This window comes from Bolinopsis microptera, chromosome 12 (assembly GCF_026151205.1).
Source record: "Bolinopsis microptera isolate Bmic1 chromosome 12, MBARI_Bmic_1.0, whole genome shotgun sequence".
NCBI classification, from domain to species: Eukaryota; Metazoa; Ctenophora; class Tentaculata; order Lobata; family Bolinopsidae; genus Bolinopsis; species Bolinopsis microptera.
This window is the reverse complement of record NC_087083.1, coordinates 1,049,751-1,065,374: the sequence shown is the minus strand read 5'-3', so window position 1 is coordinate 1,065,374 and position 15,624 is coordinate 1,049,751. Positions and strand designations below refer to the sequence as shown.

Genomic DNA, 15,624 nt, shown 5'->3' with positions numbered 1-15,624 from the left:
TCCCTGCGATTTGAATTCTGAGAAAATATGACGACATTCCTCTGGTATAACATAACATATGACGATATTTTCTTGATATTAGATAAATTATAACGTGCTATATTTTCACCGTTTTAAGTCCCCTCGTACCCTCAGTCAGAAACGACAAGTCACGAGGTACGGGGTCCGGAGAGGGTATTTGAGAAGTCGCAGATTAGTCAGATTGACATCAATGGTACGTCATGTATTCCTTCGTTTCAGATAATGTAGAAAGTTATTGTGTTATAAGTGATCTTTATTTTATTATTTTAAGAGTAAATTCTGACGGGTTTTCTACGGGTATAACACTAAAAGTAAACCCCGGATTAACCCATGAAACATTTCAATAACACCAAATTTAATTTTCGACCAACTTATTCCCTGAAACTGGATACTAGTCAGAGGTATCTCAAACAGAGCTCGAACAGTTAATGTGTTAAAGGAAGAAATTGTCAATCTATCTTAAATAGCAAACTAGATTGCGCGTCGTAACGCGTGTCTAAACTAGCTAACCAGTACGCGGCGTAACACGAATCCACCCTCCCTAGGAGAAGACGGTGCGTGTTCCCCTACCCCAGATATGAGCTCCAGTTCAACAGACACGGAACTAACTCTCCTCCAGGAAAAGTATGAGAACCTGACCTCTGAGCAGGACGACCTGCTCGTTCTTCTGGCTCACCAGGATAAGAAGCTTGCTCATCTCAAAACACGGTTAGTTGTTCTTTCATCTTTAAATACTGCTAATACTTCAAATATTCAATCTTGACACCCCAAGTTAATACTTGTGGATGAAATTGTTTAGGAATGCTATCCTGCTTTTTTTCTAAGACATTTTGCACACATCCCCACGAAAGCTAAGTGAACTCGAACTGAAAGTGAAAGTGAAACCCCTCTATTCGACAGGTTGCGGACACTTGGAGACGAGGTGAACAGTAGTGAAAGTGAGGATGATTTTGATGATCTAATGGACAGTTGTGAGGACTTGCCCAAAACTGATCAACTAACTGGGGACGGTAGACTGATGTAGCTGTTATCATGGTAACTGATATCAGTAACTGTTAACATGGTAACTGATGTCAGTAACTGTAACCATGGTAACTGATATCAGTAACTGTTACCATGGTAACTGATATCAGTAACTGTAACCATGGTAACTGATATCAGTAACTGTTACCATGGTAACTGATATCAGTAACTGTAGCCATGATAACTGATATCAGTAACTGTAACCATGGTAACTGATATCAGTAACTGTTACCATGGTAACTGATATCAGTAACTGTTACCATGGTAACTGATGTCAGTAACTGTTACCATGGTAACTGTTATCAGTAACTGTAACCATGGTAACTGATATCAGTAACTGTTACCATGGTAACTGATACCATGGTTTTAAAACGCTGTTTTTTGTTGACTTTATATTTGCAGTCATGGCTAAATCAATCAGTTACCGATATCGAGTCAGTTACCAACTCTGCATTAAATTATTCCGGGAGATATTGTAAGGGGCGTTATATGGCTGTCATATTGCCGACAATTTATAATTAGTTAATCAGAATTTCTAATTAGAAGAACACATTTTAGGTTATTATAAACTTCAACTTCCGTCTCAAATATAACGTAGAGTGCCCTGTTGTATCTTGGGGGACCTGTTAATGGTTACTTCTTTCTTTAAAAGTTTAAAAAGACGAACTTTATAAATAATAATATAAATTATAAACTAGTAGGCTTGTAGCTCTGTCATTTTGCATTCTATAAGTAGTATTAATATTATTTTGATTTCGGATCTTTGTAGATTTTTATGTGGGAATTTATTGCATAGATAGGACAATAAACCGCTGTGATGGTTGTGATTAATTAATTAATTAATTGATTATCGCACGGTTTGAGGAGTTAAAATGGTTTTGTTTTACAGTTGCAGTAAAAAATTAATTAAAGAATGAATCAAGGAAATCGTGGATTTATACACACTTTCTTGCCATAAGGGGTCGTTCACATATTATTACGTAATCACTTTTTGAACAATTTTTACCCCCCCCCCCCCCTCCGTAATCAGTTTTACACATAGCTATTGTGTCAAAATTACACTAACGTAATCATTCGGAACCCTCCCCCCTCAGCTGATTACGTAATATGTAAACGACCCCTTATACACACTTTCTTGCCATAACCGTGCGAATAATGGCACGATATATTTTACCAAAATTAAGCTGGTATAATTAGGATAATTAGGACAACAGCTTTGTTGATGGTAATTTATTTGGCGTGATCCAGAATACTCCATTTCGTTAAACCAGAATTAACCAAATTTTTCAGCTGTACTGAATTAGTAAGCCTCCTTGCTTTTAAGATTTTTACCTTAAACTTAAAGATAAGTTTGTGGCTCAGTTTTTATGAATACTTTAAGAAATCATTACTGGTGTGTTGATCAATAATCTCTGTGATAAATACTAGGCTCTTAAGTTTCTTACTAAATATGTAATGGAATTATAGGGATATTTTTTAAAGATTATTTGCAGTTGCACTTGATTTTGAGTTGATTGTAAGTGATAAGTGTGAAGCTGCAACTTTTGAAGATAAAATTATTGAAAAAGTTAATTTTTTCGGCCCAAAGCTAGCCCTCTGATCCACTTGTTCGAATTTTATAAATTGTGATATTCTTTGTTGGTCACTACTAGTACTCACTATCAATGTAAAACGATTGCGATGGATTTTATTTTTATCTTACTCCAATTGTACTCCGCGTAATACAAGGGGACCACTAAAGCACTAACACAAATAATAACGATCTCATTACTATATCGCACCGCATATAAGCGGTGTCACTGTGGGCCGGTGCACTGAGAACAGGATTTTTGTCCCATTTTAAAAGTTTGGTAAATTTCATATTTGGACCGAAAAATTTAAGGGCTGAGTTAAGTGTTAAGGGTATATTTTGCGTTTCTACGAGCAGTTTTGTTAGAATACAATTTTTGTCTACTCCTTTTTTTCCTATTTCGAATTATGATACTATGTATTATTGAGAAAATAAAATATACTTGCTCGCAAAAATGGAACTTCCACATATCTCGAGATTCTAAAAAATATTTTCTGCTCATAATGATCAGAGTAGCATGAAACATAAACATAACTGGTTAGACCTAACTGCATCTTGGTGACAGTAAGACATAGGTTAGTTAGCGAACTCATGAGGGTAATGGAAATAACTCTTGTTCCTTAGCCGTGCCTTAACCGTGCCTTAGTTAACCACTTGTATGTTTATATGTTATATTTCCCCAACCGTGCGTTAACCGTCTGTTAACCGTGCCTTAAGCGATCATAATGGTTGCTTTTGGGCAGTTTGTGCCTTAACCGTGCCTTAACTGTGCCTTAACCGTGCTTTGCCACACTAACGAATTGCCGGAAATATTTCTACGAACATAGTGAATGTGTAAAACACTAAAACTTATACAAAGGATGCCACAATGCTGGAAACATATAACCGCCACCTCCAAGTCGCCCCAAAAAGCCACTGAGCTGCATAATTTTGCCACTACTCGACTGAATTATTGATGTAAAGTGATTTAAACCTCATTCTGTCCGATAACCATAATATGCATTACGACTACTTGTTCCAGAACTACGTGCCTAAGAACAATTTGTTCACTTGAAGAACCGTGGAAATTTCTGGAGCTAGAATAATGAGCTAGTTAACGAACATATGACATCTAACTTAGCAAATACAAAATAAATTATCTTTCGTTGCGAATTCGCCATTTTGCATGCGTAGTTTGGCTTTGTCCTTGGTTGAAATGTAATGTTATACTTATAAAGTGACAATATTGAATGCATCCTCCCAGTTAGAGAGGGAGAGGGAGACACATACTGGTCACAATATAAGTCTATCGAATGAAAAATCAAGTTTAAAGCTAAAGGAAGGAAAAATTGATCAAATGAAATCTTCCAATCTTCAAATCTTCTAAATCTAATCTTTTAATCTTCTATAGTCTTTTAATCTTCTAATCTAAATATGTTCTTGTCCTCAAACGTTCCAGACATCCTCACTGTCTCTACTCACCTGGGTTATTTTCATGATTGATAAACAAAATTATATTTTAATTTATTGATTTGCAACGAATTCGATAATGTTTCAATAAAACTATGAAGTATGACTATGACTACTATACTGCTTCTAGTTCTTCTATGACTAAAATCATATAATAATATTACCACAGTGCAAAATAAAAATAATTATTACTTCCGTTCGTAATTCTCAAATTGTCTGGAGGTTGAGGATTTCCTCACGCTTTGTTCGAATCATTTTCTTCGTGTTGAGGTCGAATTCCTGAATATCCATTTCAACTTTGTTCGACACCATTTCTTCAAACACTCCCTCTTCTTTACAAGTGCAACCTGAAAATATCAAACTAACGATATTTAAATTCCAAGTAGTTGAAAACAAAAACGGTACTGTTCATGCATTTTGAATTTAAGCTTAGAATTAGATGGCGTATTAAGGGGTCGTTCACATATTACGTAATCAATATTTTAGCAATTTTTACCCCCCTCCCCCCCTTCCGTAATCAACCGTAATCATTATCAAGACCCAACCCCCCCCCCTCCTGACAGCAATATTACGTAATCATGGCCTGACCCCCCCCCCCCCCCCCCCCCCCCTTGACTTTTTCCTAGAAAACACTTTTCTCTACGTTTCATGCTACCCTGATCATGCTATTATGATGAGCCGAAATCATTGTTATGATATCCGGCCAAGTACCTTCTAAATTACTTACCTTATCGGACCTTATTTGGACGGACATTACTTGAACGGACATAATTATGAACGGACATTAATATGAACGCTAGAAGGCAATCAAAACCATCAAAAATCCGAATTTTATTCATCTTTTTTTGGAGTTTTTTTAATTTTAGCAAATAATTTTTATACATTAAGCTTATCTGCGCTGTGCAGATAAGGTACCTATAGGACTAGATTATATACCGTCGGTCTCATACCTAGGGAGATATATCCCGGTTTGTCTTCTACTTTATCGAGATGGGTGGTATGGTAGAAACTAGAAGGTATCGTAGCTGACATAAGCCACCGAAGGTCGCCTATACCAAGTGGGGGGCTAGAGATACAGCTTAAGCTGTACTTTAGGCATTCAAGTATCTCTCTAGTAGAGCAGTTGGGATCGATTATTGCCCGGTACGACTACGAGTTGGACAAACAACCAGTTGTAAGACAGAATGAGGTAGAAGAAGCCGAAGATCAACTTCAAGATAGTGATCATGCAATAATGTGATATTTACAATTCAGATTGTTAAAATTTTATGATACCTTGTTTTTATTCATTCAACGATATAGTTTAGTCTAATGATAGCAATTGAAATTGACTGAAATTAAACAGTTGTCATATTCTGGACAAAAAGTTCGAAATGGAAAAATTTTTGAAAAAAAAATTCAACGGACTTTAACTTGGACGAACATTAATTGAACGGACTTTATTTGAACGGACATTAACGTGAACGCTAGGGCCTCCAGCGTTCCAGCGTTCAACTTCAAGAAATGTCCGTCCAAATAAGGTCCGATAAGGTATAACAAGCTAAGCATAAATACAAAATAAAAGGTGCCGTTCTCCTTGCGGTTCGGCTTTGTATTAGAGATTTCTTAGGCTAGCTGATCAAGAATATACGACTTCAAGTCTACTTCGTACTCCGTTTTATCGATTCGCATTTATAGTTATACCTGGAAGTGGATATAATAGCTATTATAATAAAATTATAATATATTATTATATATAATGTTAGTTACATTATTGATTATCGGACCTTATTTGACCGGACATTTAAATGGAAGCTCGAACTCTAAGGCATTCAAAACCAAATAAATTTTAAAATTTAACTAGTCACTAGCTGAAGTAGCTCTGATACGTCGGATTAGAACCTGTAACTGTAAGATTGGTCTCCAGCTCCTGGTTGATATTTTTTTGATATTTAAGCAAATCGATGATGTTCTAAGGATGCAGGATGTTCACCTCGACAAAATACCGGTAGAAATTATTTCATAGTAATTTCTACTCCTCCAGATCCAGTCTTAACCTTAAATTGGACATATAATAATAACTCGCTAAGTTAGTAATTGAAATGTAATTGTAATACATTCTATGAAACTTTGCACAATTAAATGTAAACCATTACCTGGGGACCACAGGTTGACAGGCTATTATGTTCATAAACATAATATAAAAATTGGTAAGCTTTATACTCATAGACTATTACAAGAAAAGTGTCCAAAAAATTTAAAGCATATCCTGATCCAACCATCAGACATTATGTTACTGCTAAAAGCAGCGTATTTTGCCCCGTTTTGATTAAATTACTATGTCTATATCAACTCGATATATATACTCCGATATCCACCAAATTTTTCGGACAGTGAAAACCCTATTGGAAGGTCTTCGCCAGATTTCAGAATGATCTCATTCAAGGAACCGAAGATATAACAGAATAATATGACAAAAATCAACGAAATTCGTCAAATTACGCGACTTTTACGGCTACATTTGCTCCAAAAGCCGCGCACCATCAAATATGGCACCTTTACACTTTAGGCGAAACTCACTGATCTTTCCAAAAAGGTATAACTATAACAAATTTGGTACTGTGGAAATTCTCACAGTCTCTAGAAAACAATGGTACAAAAATTTTAAAAATCCGAGCAAGTTTATTTTTATCGTCAATCGTGCACCCCCTATTATAATTTATATAGTACTAGAAAACCCGTGGTCACGGGGCCGGCACTCCTACTAAATCGCTCGCCCAAATTTTAAGAAAATTCTTGTGAAAAGGCCCTTTAGGCATGAAAGCGATCTAGATCGGTGTATTTTTGGACGCTGATTCCGAATCACCCCCCATGACGTAGGGTTAAAATGCTTCCCTGGTGAGTTATGGGCAAAAAACCGTTTTGGTCACGTGACAGGCTAGTAAAACGTGAATTCGATTATTTAGGGCTTGGGTTAGGGTTTGCTTTATTGCTCTGGTTGCTCTACTAACCAGAGCCCTTTCGCTTGCAGTAGCGCGCGACCGCCGAAACTTACCTGGGGACCCCAGGCTATTATGTTCATAAACATTTGAATAAAGATTTGGCGGAATGACAGGCTGAGCGCGGCCCAGTAAGCCGAAACAAGCGCGTCACGCAGTACGCGTAGACACATGGCTATGTGAAGGTTATGGTTAGGGTTGTGGTTAAGATTATGGATAGCTTCGGGGTTATGGTTAGGGTTAGGGTTGTGATTAGATTTATGTAAAACCGTTTTGTACGGCTGCAAAACCAAAAAAACCAAAGTCACGTGAAATTTTTGGGCGAGCGATTTAGTAAGAGCCGTCACAGGGAGGAAGCTAATATAAATACTTTTTGTTAGTAAGTTTAAATCGCGTCAAAAAATATCCTACACAAGTACACAACGGAAGATACAGCCGATTAAAATGTTGCTCGCACTAAATTCAACGTAATATCAACAAAAGTCAAAACCGAGTTACCAAGCGAGGTAAGAATGGTATCGCACACAAGTTCGTAGCTGGAAAATGGTATTATTTCCAGTGACCAGTACTTAGCCATCAATCTGAAAAATTGTAGCTATAACTGTTAGCAAATTACATTTACCAATAGGTTGGAGAGGAACCTACCACAAAATGAACACATTATTTAAGCAAACGATGATATAGAATTGATTTAATCAGTGTTGCTGTTTTAGCACAGAAATAAATAAGCTCTGAACATACAAAATTTTAAAGATAACTATATCATAATCTGAGTGTATCTAACTTAACTGAATATTCCGCATCAAATTATTGAATTTTAATAGAATGGATGATTTAAGTCAAATAAAAGATTAGTTATGATAGGATGTTACAAAAACATAAGCAAGCACTGATAACGGAAACGAAAAATCATATTTCACTTGTGTGGTACCGTTGACCAAAACAAGTGCTAACAGACTAGATGGTTGATGAAATAAGCCTCTTGACTCTCATTGTGTGAAATTACGTTTGGTTCGATCCACACTACTGATATGTAAGATCAGACACAGCAAATTATGACGCTCTCAAAGCATTTCACAATAAAGGATAATTTATATAGATTAACTCCCGATTTCAATTCAGGGAGACTAATCTATTCTTGCAAAAATGTTAAAACAAACTAAATATTTTACAACATCTAGGATTAAGGACAAAGTGACTAATATAGAGTACGAGAACACATAATTTCCATCACAATGCAATCTATTAAATAAGTAATAACTAGGATTAAATATCTTAATCCATCATCAAAGATTGTACAGTATGAATATCAGACCATTGAAGTGTTTTTCTACGATCCAATTCAGAATTTTGACACTAACTGTAAAGGAAAAAGGTGCAGGGCAGAACTAATCTATAGATCACATCTAAGAGATTTTTTCGATCACAGGCCTTCTTTGAAAACGACAAAAAGTAGCCGGGCCCGAACAGGCAGTCCAAAAGAAATAAAAACTACAAACAGACAGTATAATGGTCAACATCAATCTGACATATTTTGTTCCTTCTAGTACCCAGAACCTCTTGATATGGATGTAAGTAACACGATCTTAGTTCGGAAATTTAATTCAAATGCATAGCATGAGTATATAAAAGAAAATTTTCAGATAACTGCAAACTGATTGACAAACTAAACCATCCCTCATCAGAGTGGTAGTCATGACAGGACCATGTTACTTTGATATTAAGCAAAGCTAACATCTTTCGCTAGGGTCTTTAAACGAAGTAAATGTCGGGCAGCTAAATATAAATAAGTGTAGACAACTGGACGATTTTTAAAAAATGTCGTACGAGCAAGAAAAGGTCATCAAAATATATCTTAACTACAGGAACAACATAAACATGAAGGATGTACCGATGTAACTGTGCTGTGTGCAGTGTGATAACACGAGGTGCAGTCAGCAGCACATCACTGATGACACTCACATCGCTCGATTTTACAATCCAATAGTCAAATTTTACAATCTAACTCAGCGCGCGGCTCCTCTAGCTAATAAGTCACTTTTCTCCAATTGGCAGTTTGCGTGCACGTGTCTTTTCTGAGGCCCCAATTGGTTCTAAATGATCACGTAAATGCTGGTCACGCGCACATCAACTTCCAATGAGCGTACTGCCATTTTTCTGAGGCGATGGAGGTCGTAAATCACTCAGCCCGAATAAAGATTTGGCTGAATGACAGGCTGAGCGCGGCCCAGTAAGCCGAAACAAGCGCGTCACGCAGTACGCGTAGACACGTGGCTATGTGATTGTGAAGGTTAGTATACTCGGCGTCAGTCAGCTGCATGCACTCAGAAACCCTTACCGGATGGGGCTTAACTTGAATATCAAATTGTCTGAATTATCATCTGCATCACCTAACCGACTTCTCGCCAAGATAGGTGATTACATGATAGTTACGGTTCGGCTTATTCGAAATTTCGAATACCGCACAATCCGCACCATTCCTATCCGAGAGGTGGACATCACTCAAACAGTAGACCAATTCATCGCTCGTCTTGTCCAGGACCTCAAATCAGTAAAAGGTATCCCGCCACCCTTCAAAACACACCCCTACGATACCCTCAAGATATCCCACCAAGCCGGCAGCTTCAAAGCAAATGATATCGTCATCAACCTAGAGGATGATAAGCTGTTGATCCTCCCCGGAGAGAAGACCCTAGAGGAGTGTGGAGTGATGTCCGAGACAGAGTTGTCATTCTTCACTCTGGCCGCGTATCAAGCGTACAAACTGAAACCGGAGACCAAGTGGTGAGGGTCCTTCTTTTTTCGTTTACACTCTCAGGTGTAATGTTTTGCTGAGAGATGGTATATACAGTGTTCGTTACCTGACGGTGCTTCAATGTCATTGCGGTTGGAAAAACATTAAGACTGAGTTTTCGCTATTAGGCAGGCCTTTCTTGAGAGATCGTACGATGAAAAACTGGTTCATAATCTTAAATCGTGTGTTTAGTACTTTAAAGGACCGCTTTTAGGCTGTGCACACTTTTAGTTTTAGGCTGTGCACACTTTTAGGCTGTGCACACTGCAAAATAAGTTTGTCTTCTTTTATTCAAGCTTTTTTGTTCGACTGTAAAGCTTCTTTTTTTAAACCTAAAAATTTAATTTGTTCAAGCTTTGTATTTCATTTATATATTTTTTAATATCAGGACGATTTTTTCGTTGTTTGCCATATAGTTATGACGATATGTAATATGTATCACAAAAATAGTATACCGAAACAAATCATTGAGCTAGTAAAACACATTTGTTTGTAATAATGATTAATAAATCAAAGGATGATCAGATTTAGTCTATCGAACAGGAACTCTTCATTCTGGGATCAATACTGTTCCTATTGTTGTTAATCAAACTAATTACTTATCATTAAGGTCATATTCTAATTTAGACAGTTTCTCAATCATACCATGTTGACGGAGAGCTGTGCTGCAACAGTGTCTATTGACCACCTGTCTCCTCTAGCTGTACTCCCTCCCTTCACTCCCTCCTTCTTCATGCTCCTCATTCCATATACCTCTCCCTCAGACTGGCCTTGTCTTATCCCCAGTTTGTCTCTGATGTACTTATTCAGCTTCTCTCCTCTCAGTACCAGGATTAGTGGGTTAAGTGCGGCGTTCAGGAACAGTGGTATATACCCGGACATGTACAGGACAGCTCTCCTTCTCCTCACGTCCTCGGGGAACATGTTATTACAGAATATGATGGGTTGGGCCAGCATGAAGAGTGAGCAGAGGAAGAAGATAGTGGAAATGGTGGCGATCGTGATGCTTATTCTCTTCTTTGTACTATCGGTGTCTTTCCTTGTATCAATGTTCTGAGGTCTGAGGAGAGAGTAGATTTGCACGACGGTGGCTATCAATGCCAGAGTAGCTGGGAGAATGGTGGGCAGGGTGGATGCCCAGTTTATCGCACACATGTGTTTGTTAGTCAGGGTTTCACCTCTAAGCAATGAAACGTACAGTTGATTCAGGCTTCCTGGTCGAAAGAAGTGACTTTTCATGAATTTGACTGAATTAGTAGTACTAAATTCTAGTAGGCCTATTTCTGCCGAGGTCAATGCCAATATGAATGCAAAGTAAATTGCTATGGAAATGTAAACTGCTCCTCTGATGATCCTGCTGAATGGTGATAAGATGTTGATGGTACGGATGACCGAGAACACCAAACTGACAAAGGCGGACAGTCTGAAGGAGATCATGGTAGTGTAGTACGAGAGGAATGTGATCCAGAAGAGGATGCCATCCTCCTTATCTTTAACTACAAGCAACACTAAGAAGATAACAGAGTGTAGGCCTGCACAGATCCCGGTACACAAGTCACTCCCTCCTAAGATCGAGTAGATAAAGGGTACTAAGTTTCTGATCTGGCTCCGATAGAAAGTCACCACCCCCAAGTTAAGGGACACTGCCAGAACTGCTAGAGTGAATGTACACACTAGGATCACAATGTTTGTTGTGTGCCCGAGGTTATGCGTATAATCAGGGTCAGGAGATTCGCTGGTTGCTGCTACCGCGTTAGTGAACCCTGTTTCTGCTAGGGTTAATATTCCCGTTGAAGTTACAGACATTTGCTAAATGTTTTGTTCTCGTTATAATCATAAACTTGTATAAAACATGTTTAGTAATTTAGGTCGTCAAATATTTCAACTTGGCAAGGTACACAGCATTAAGAACTAAAAGTAAATACGGAATGCCTCGTGGCATCAGTTTCACTGTACATATTGACAGACACGTGCAAACATGCGATGTTTACTAGTATCGACTATCGAGGCTTACTTCAAAGCACAGAGGCATTAATTATGTGTGGTAATTTATCCACCATTTTTATTAAGAACGTCGCTCAAGTCTCAGTGGTCACTATTATGAGGGTGCAATTATCACTGCACCTGTAACTCTATTAAAAAGCGAATCGGCGTAGTTAATAATTTCGGATTAACAGAACCTGCACCTGTATTTTAGACGGTAGAAGGTCCACTTCCAGCGCTACAAAGTGTTACAAAGGGCTCCGTCGACCGTCCATTTCACAGTAGATATCTTGAAAATAATGCCTATGTTTAAAGTAAAAACTTGCAGTTAGCTTAGCTAACGCAACACGAAAACGTTGTCCATATCTTTCGTGGGCAGGCAAGAGACATGACAGTTTTAGATTAAGATTATATATAATATTAAACTACAAACTACTTTTGAACCTAAACAGCATATGTATCTGCCAATGACAAATGAACAACAGCAAACTATCAATTTTAGATGTCGAAAGTTAAAGGATGTATAGTTCAGCACTCAAATTTATAAAATCAAATCAAATTTCAGATTGTGAAATGAAGTCTATAACAAATCGGAAATGTAATGGACGAAATAATATTTACTGAAGAATAGATTAAGCCAACATTTCATATTAAATAAGAAACACTTTTCCAATAATATTAAGGACAAGGACTTAGTGGAAATGGAATTATAAGCACCTGATTTTGCGGATTAAATGTCAGCTGGACAGAGCAAATAGACACCCAACATAATTTCATGGCTGTTAACAGTTACAGGTTTAAGCCGACTGCCGAGTATAAGGTATTGAATTTAAGGAAACTTAGTAAATCTTGTCACTTAATGGAAATTTTATCTCGCATGGACACTAAACAAATTTATTGAAGCGTGGTCTTTAATTTAGTTGATAAAAATGTATGATATAGAAGGCCTACGTCATACTCATAGTATAATAGTTTGTGGGGCCTCCGTTTCATGTGGATAGTTCATATGCTCTGATGATCTAGTGATTAACATCAATACACGTGTTACTCAACATTTTCTGACAGTACCTAATTCTAACTGTCGATGTCTGGTCTATAAACTCAAACTTCTAGGTAATATAAAATGAACTTGTGTTGCGATGTTGGAGCACGTTTTTGATTGCCCCAAGCCCCAAGGAAATACATATGATAATGAACTTCAGAAAGTGAACGAGTGGCTAACAGTTGATGCAGGCACGTAGACAGGGGGGGGGGGAGGCTAGGGGGGCGGCAAAAGTCGAACCCCTGAAAAAAGATAAGCCCCCTAGTCCCCATGGTCGCCTGGTAACTGGGCTGTGTTTATGACTGCAGTCAGTCAAAGATTTGAACTGTGGATTAGTAAATATCTGTCATAACATCCAAGCAAACATTCTAAGATTCTAGAAGACTCCTATAAATAGTCAATAGTGTCCCCTAGACCGTAGGAAATGTAAAAATCTTAAGACGATGAGGCCTGAGTAAGTCGTAAATTCTGATTGGAGAATGCAGATTGCTGTTGTGAAGTTACCAAATTTACGTGAGTACTTGATTCTTTTCAATCCCAGTTTATTGCTGTCCTACAAATTTCTTTAATGCCAAATGTCGTCTAAAACACCCTGTTTCGCAAAAATTTTCTGGGGGGCTGAGCCCCTCTAGCCCCCGCCAAGGGGCTCCGCCACTGGACCCCGCTGGGGGCTGCGCCCCCAGACCCCTGCCACAGCTTGCTCGCTGCGCAGCTGCATGGGACACGTCGGCTCGCTTCGCTCGCCGACAGCCCCCCTCAAAGAAAAATCCTGGCTACGTCCCTGAGTTGATTATATTTATATTGTTAATTATAATTAAGTTGAGCAGTTCATTTGTAGCACATGTCCACGGCGGTAAGAACTGGCCACTCGTACCCCCAATTTGGCCCCAGGCCCATATTATTATAATTACAAACTATAAGCCGTGCAGTTATTATTATTAACGATACCCCGACTACTACTGGTACTATGATCGAGTATGACTCATTAGTAACCAGATTAAAATATCGAGTTGTCGCGGTCACAGCTCAGGTGCGAGTTCAGAGTTATTCGTCTGCAAGTGAAAATTCATTCCCGAGCCAAGTCTGGTTTATAAATTTTACGTCCAATTTACAAATTTAAATTAAAAGGCTTAAAAACTTGAACTTGAATAAGCGAAAGTCGAAAGCTGTGCCCTTTAAAGTTAAACGAAGATCTAAGCGAAATCCATCGGCATAATGATCATTTACAGGTGGTTTGTAAGCATGATTGCAGAATGGCAACTATGGATCGAACGGTTTCGAAAGTCGAAAGATAAACTAAGATTTACTCAAGACCATGATGAGACCCCTAACGTTAATGCCAGATAAAAGACAGTAAGTAAGCTATTGGCTAGACGATGTAATTATAGCGGTAAATTCTACAGCTACTTATATTACCTCAAAGTCACATATTTATACAAATTTGGTCTATAAAACTGGCCTTACCCAACAAATAATTTGAGGTAATTGCGCCTATGATCCTACCACCTCCCACAACAAGAGTTTGTAACCAGCAACGTGGTCAAAGGACTCACAGAATCTCAACAACAGTAACACGGAAGATACTCTCTTCTATTCTCAAACCACAGGTAAGTCAGGCCAGGCAGTGGTTCACACTCTGTTGATATCTGATATCTCACTAGTGAGATTTGTGGTTTCTCACCATTCTTAAAGTCGAGTGTGTCCCACAACCAAGCACTCTGCCTAGAAGTGCTACATTATATAATTTTATATAATGATCTGGACATAAGTGGCAAGTAGCTCTTGAATACAAACAAACAAACAAACAAACTGGGCGGCGCTCAGCCTGTCATTCCGCTTAATCTCTATATGATTATGAACATAAATATAATATCCCCAGGTAAACCTTACCTTAAGATACAGTAAATTAAAACACTCGTTTAAAAAAGTTAATAATTAATGTGATCGATCATCGATAATCGGGAATGTTAATTCAATTTCATTCGGTTACATTATTTAGTTGGGCATGGGTCATTACTTTTAATTTTAGGGCCTGCAGTCTAGTTGTTGTGGATTGTGGAATCACAAAGAAGATAGCTCAACTCCTTGTTGTGCGATCATATTCATTAACTGAATCTGCAATTTTGCCTTGGAACTTGTGAAATGTGAAAAATGTAAGACTTTTGAACATTGCTGAATATGAATGTATTATTTATGTAACCTTGACATTGAGAACGAGCTTATACAGTTATTATTCGTTAAAAATATAATATAAACGATTATTATGTATCACGTTCGCCAAACACCATTCTGGGATCAGGGATGCAAATTGCAATACAAGTTAACTGTTAAACAATTACATTGTAGGGCCAAGGAAATTTGATCGTGCGTGGTGTAACCGCGGCGAAATTCTTGTTAAATATTCAAATCCTTCAAAAACTAGACTGATGAAAACAACTCATTTAGATATACAAATACCGAAAAGAATCTCATGACAATAATTTTCGAATGCACCTGCGTATAATCAGCTAGCTGCTTAGTTTCCCTCGCGATTCTTATCATGAAAAGCTAAAATAACTTCAACTCCTGCTATCGGGAAATATGGTTTAGTCACAAGTTCTGACAACAGTAATAGCATATTTCCCTTATAAATTCTATCGCTTTCCTCACCGTGAGAATCATTTTCACCTTTAATCCACCCAATAAAAACTAAAACCCTGTCAATCACTCCTTGCAAAACCTCGTGGTCTGGTTTGAGTGCAGCAAGTGCGAAGTCTAGCACTGC

The 15,624-nt window shown here is 37.9% G+C and overlaps 3 protein-coding genes across 4 annotated transcripts in view; all 3 read left to right on the top strand.

The window, feature by feature from the left end:
• LOC134824310 (general vesicular transport factor p115-like) overlaps positions 1-1,100 on the top strand; it is a 37,120-nt gene extending 36,020 nt beyond the window's left edge. For both annotated transcript variants that reach the window (XM_063836134.1, XM_063836135.1), the window contains 3 exons: positions 136-214; positions 567-729; positions 922-1,100. In XM_063836134.1, coding sequence (XP_063692204.1) covers positions 136-214; positions 567-729; positions 922-1,045 — 366 coding nt within the window. In that variant the 3' untranslated portion in view covers positions 1,046-1,100. The remainder of the gene's footprint in view (positions 1-135; positions 215-566; positions 730-921) is intronic.
• Positions 1,101-9,382: 8,282 nt separating this feature from the next.
• Positions 9,383-9,829, top strand: LOC134824481 (UPF0538 protein C2orf76 homolog). Its single transcript, XM_063836386.1, has one exon. The coding sequence runs from the start codon at positions 9,383-9,385 to the stop codon at positions 9,827-9,829; it is 447 nt and encodes a 148-aa protein (XP_063692456.1).
• Positions 9,830-14,326: 4,497 nt separating this feature from the next.
• The window catches only part of LOC134824023 (cytoplasmic dynein 1 heavy chain 1-like), a 59,956-nt gene continuing 58,658 nt past the window's right edge, over positions 14,327-15,624 (top strand). Inside the window, 1 exon segment of the mRNA XM_063835671.1 lies at positions 14,327-14,341. The gene's annotated coding sequence lies outside the window, so the exon portion shown is untranslated.

Excerpts from the sequence above, each read along its gene's own strand:
- LOC134824481 (XM_063836386.1), top strand. The coding sequence starts at position 9,383 with ATGGGGCTTAACTTGAATATCAAATTGTCTGAATTATCATCTGCATCA.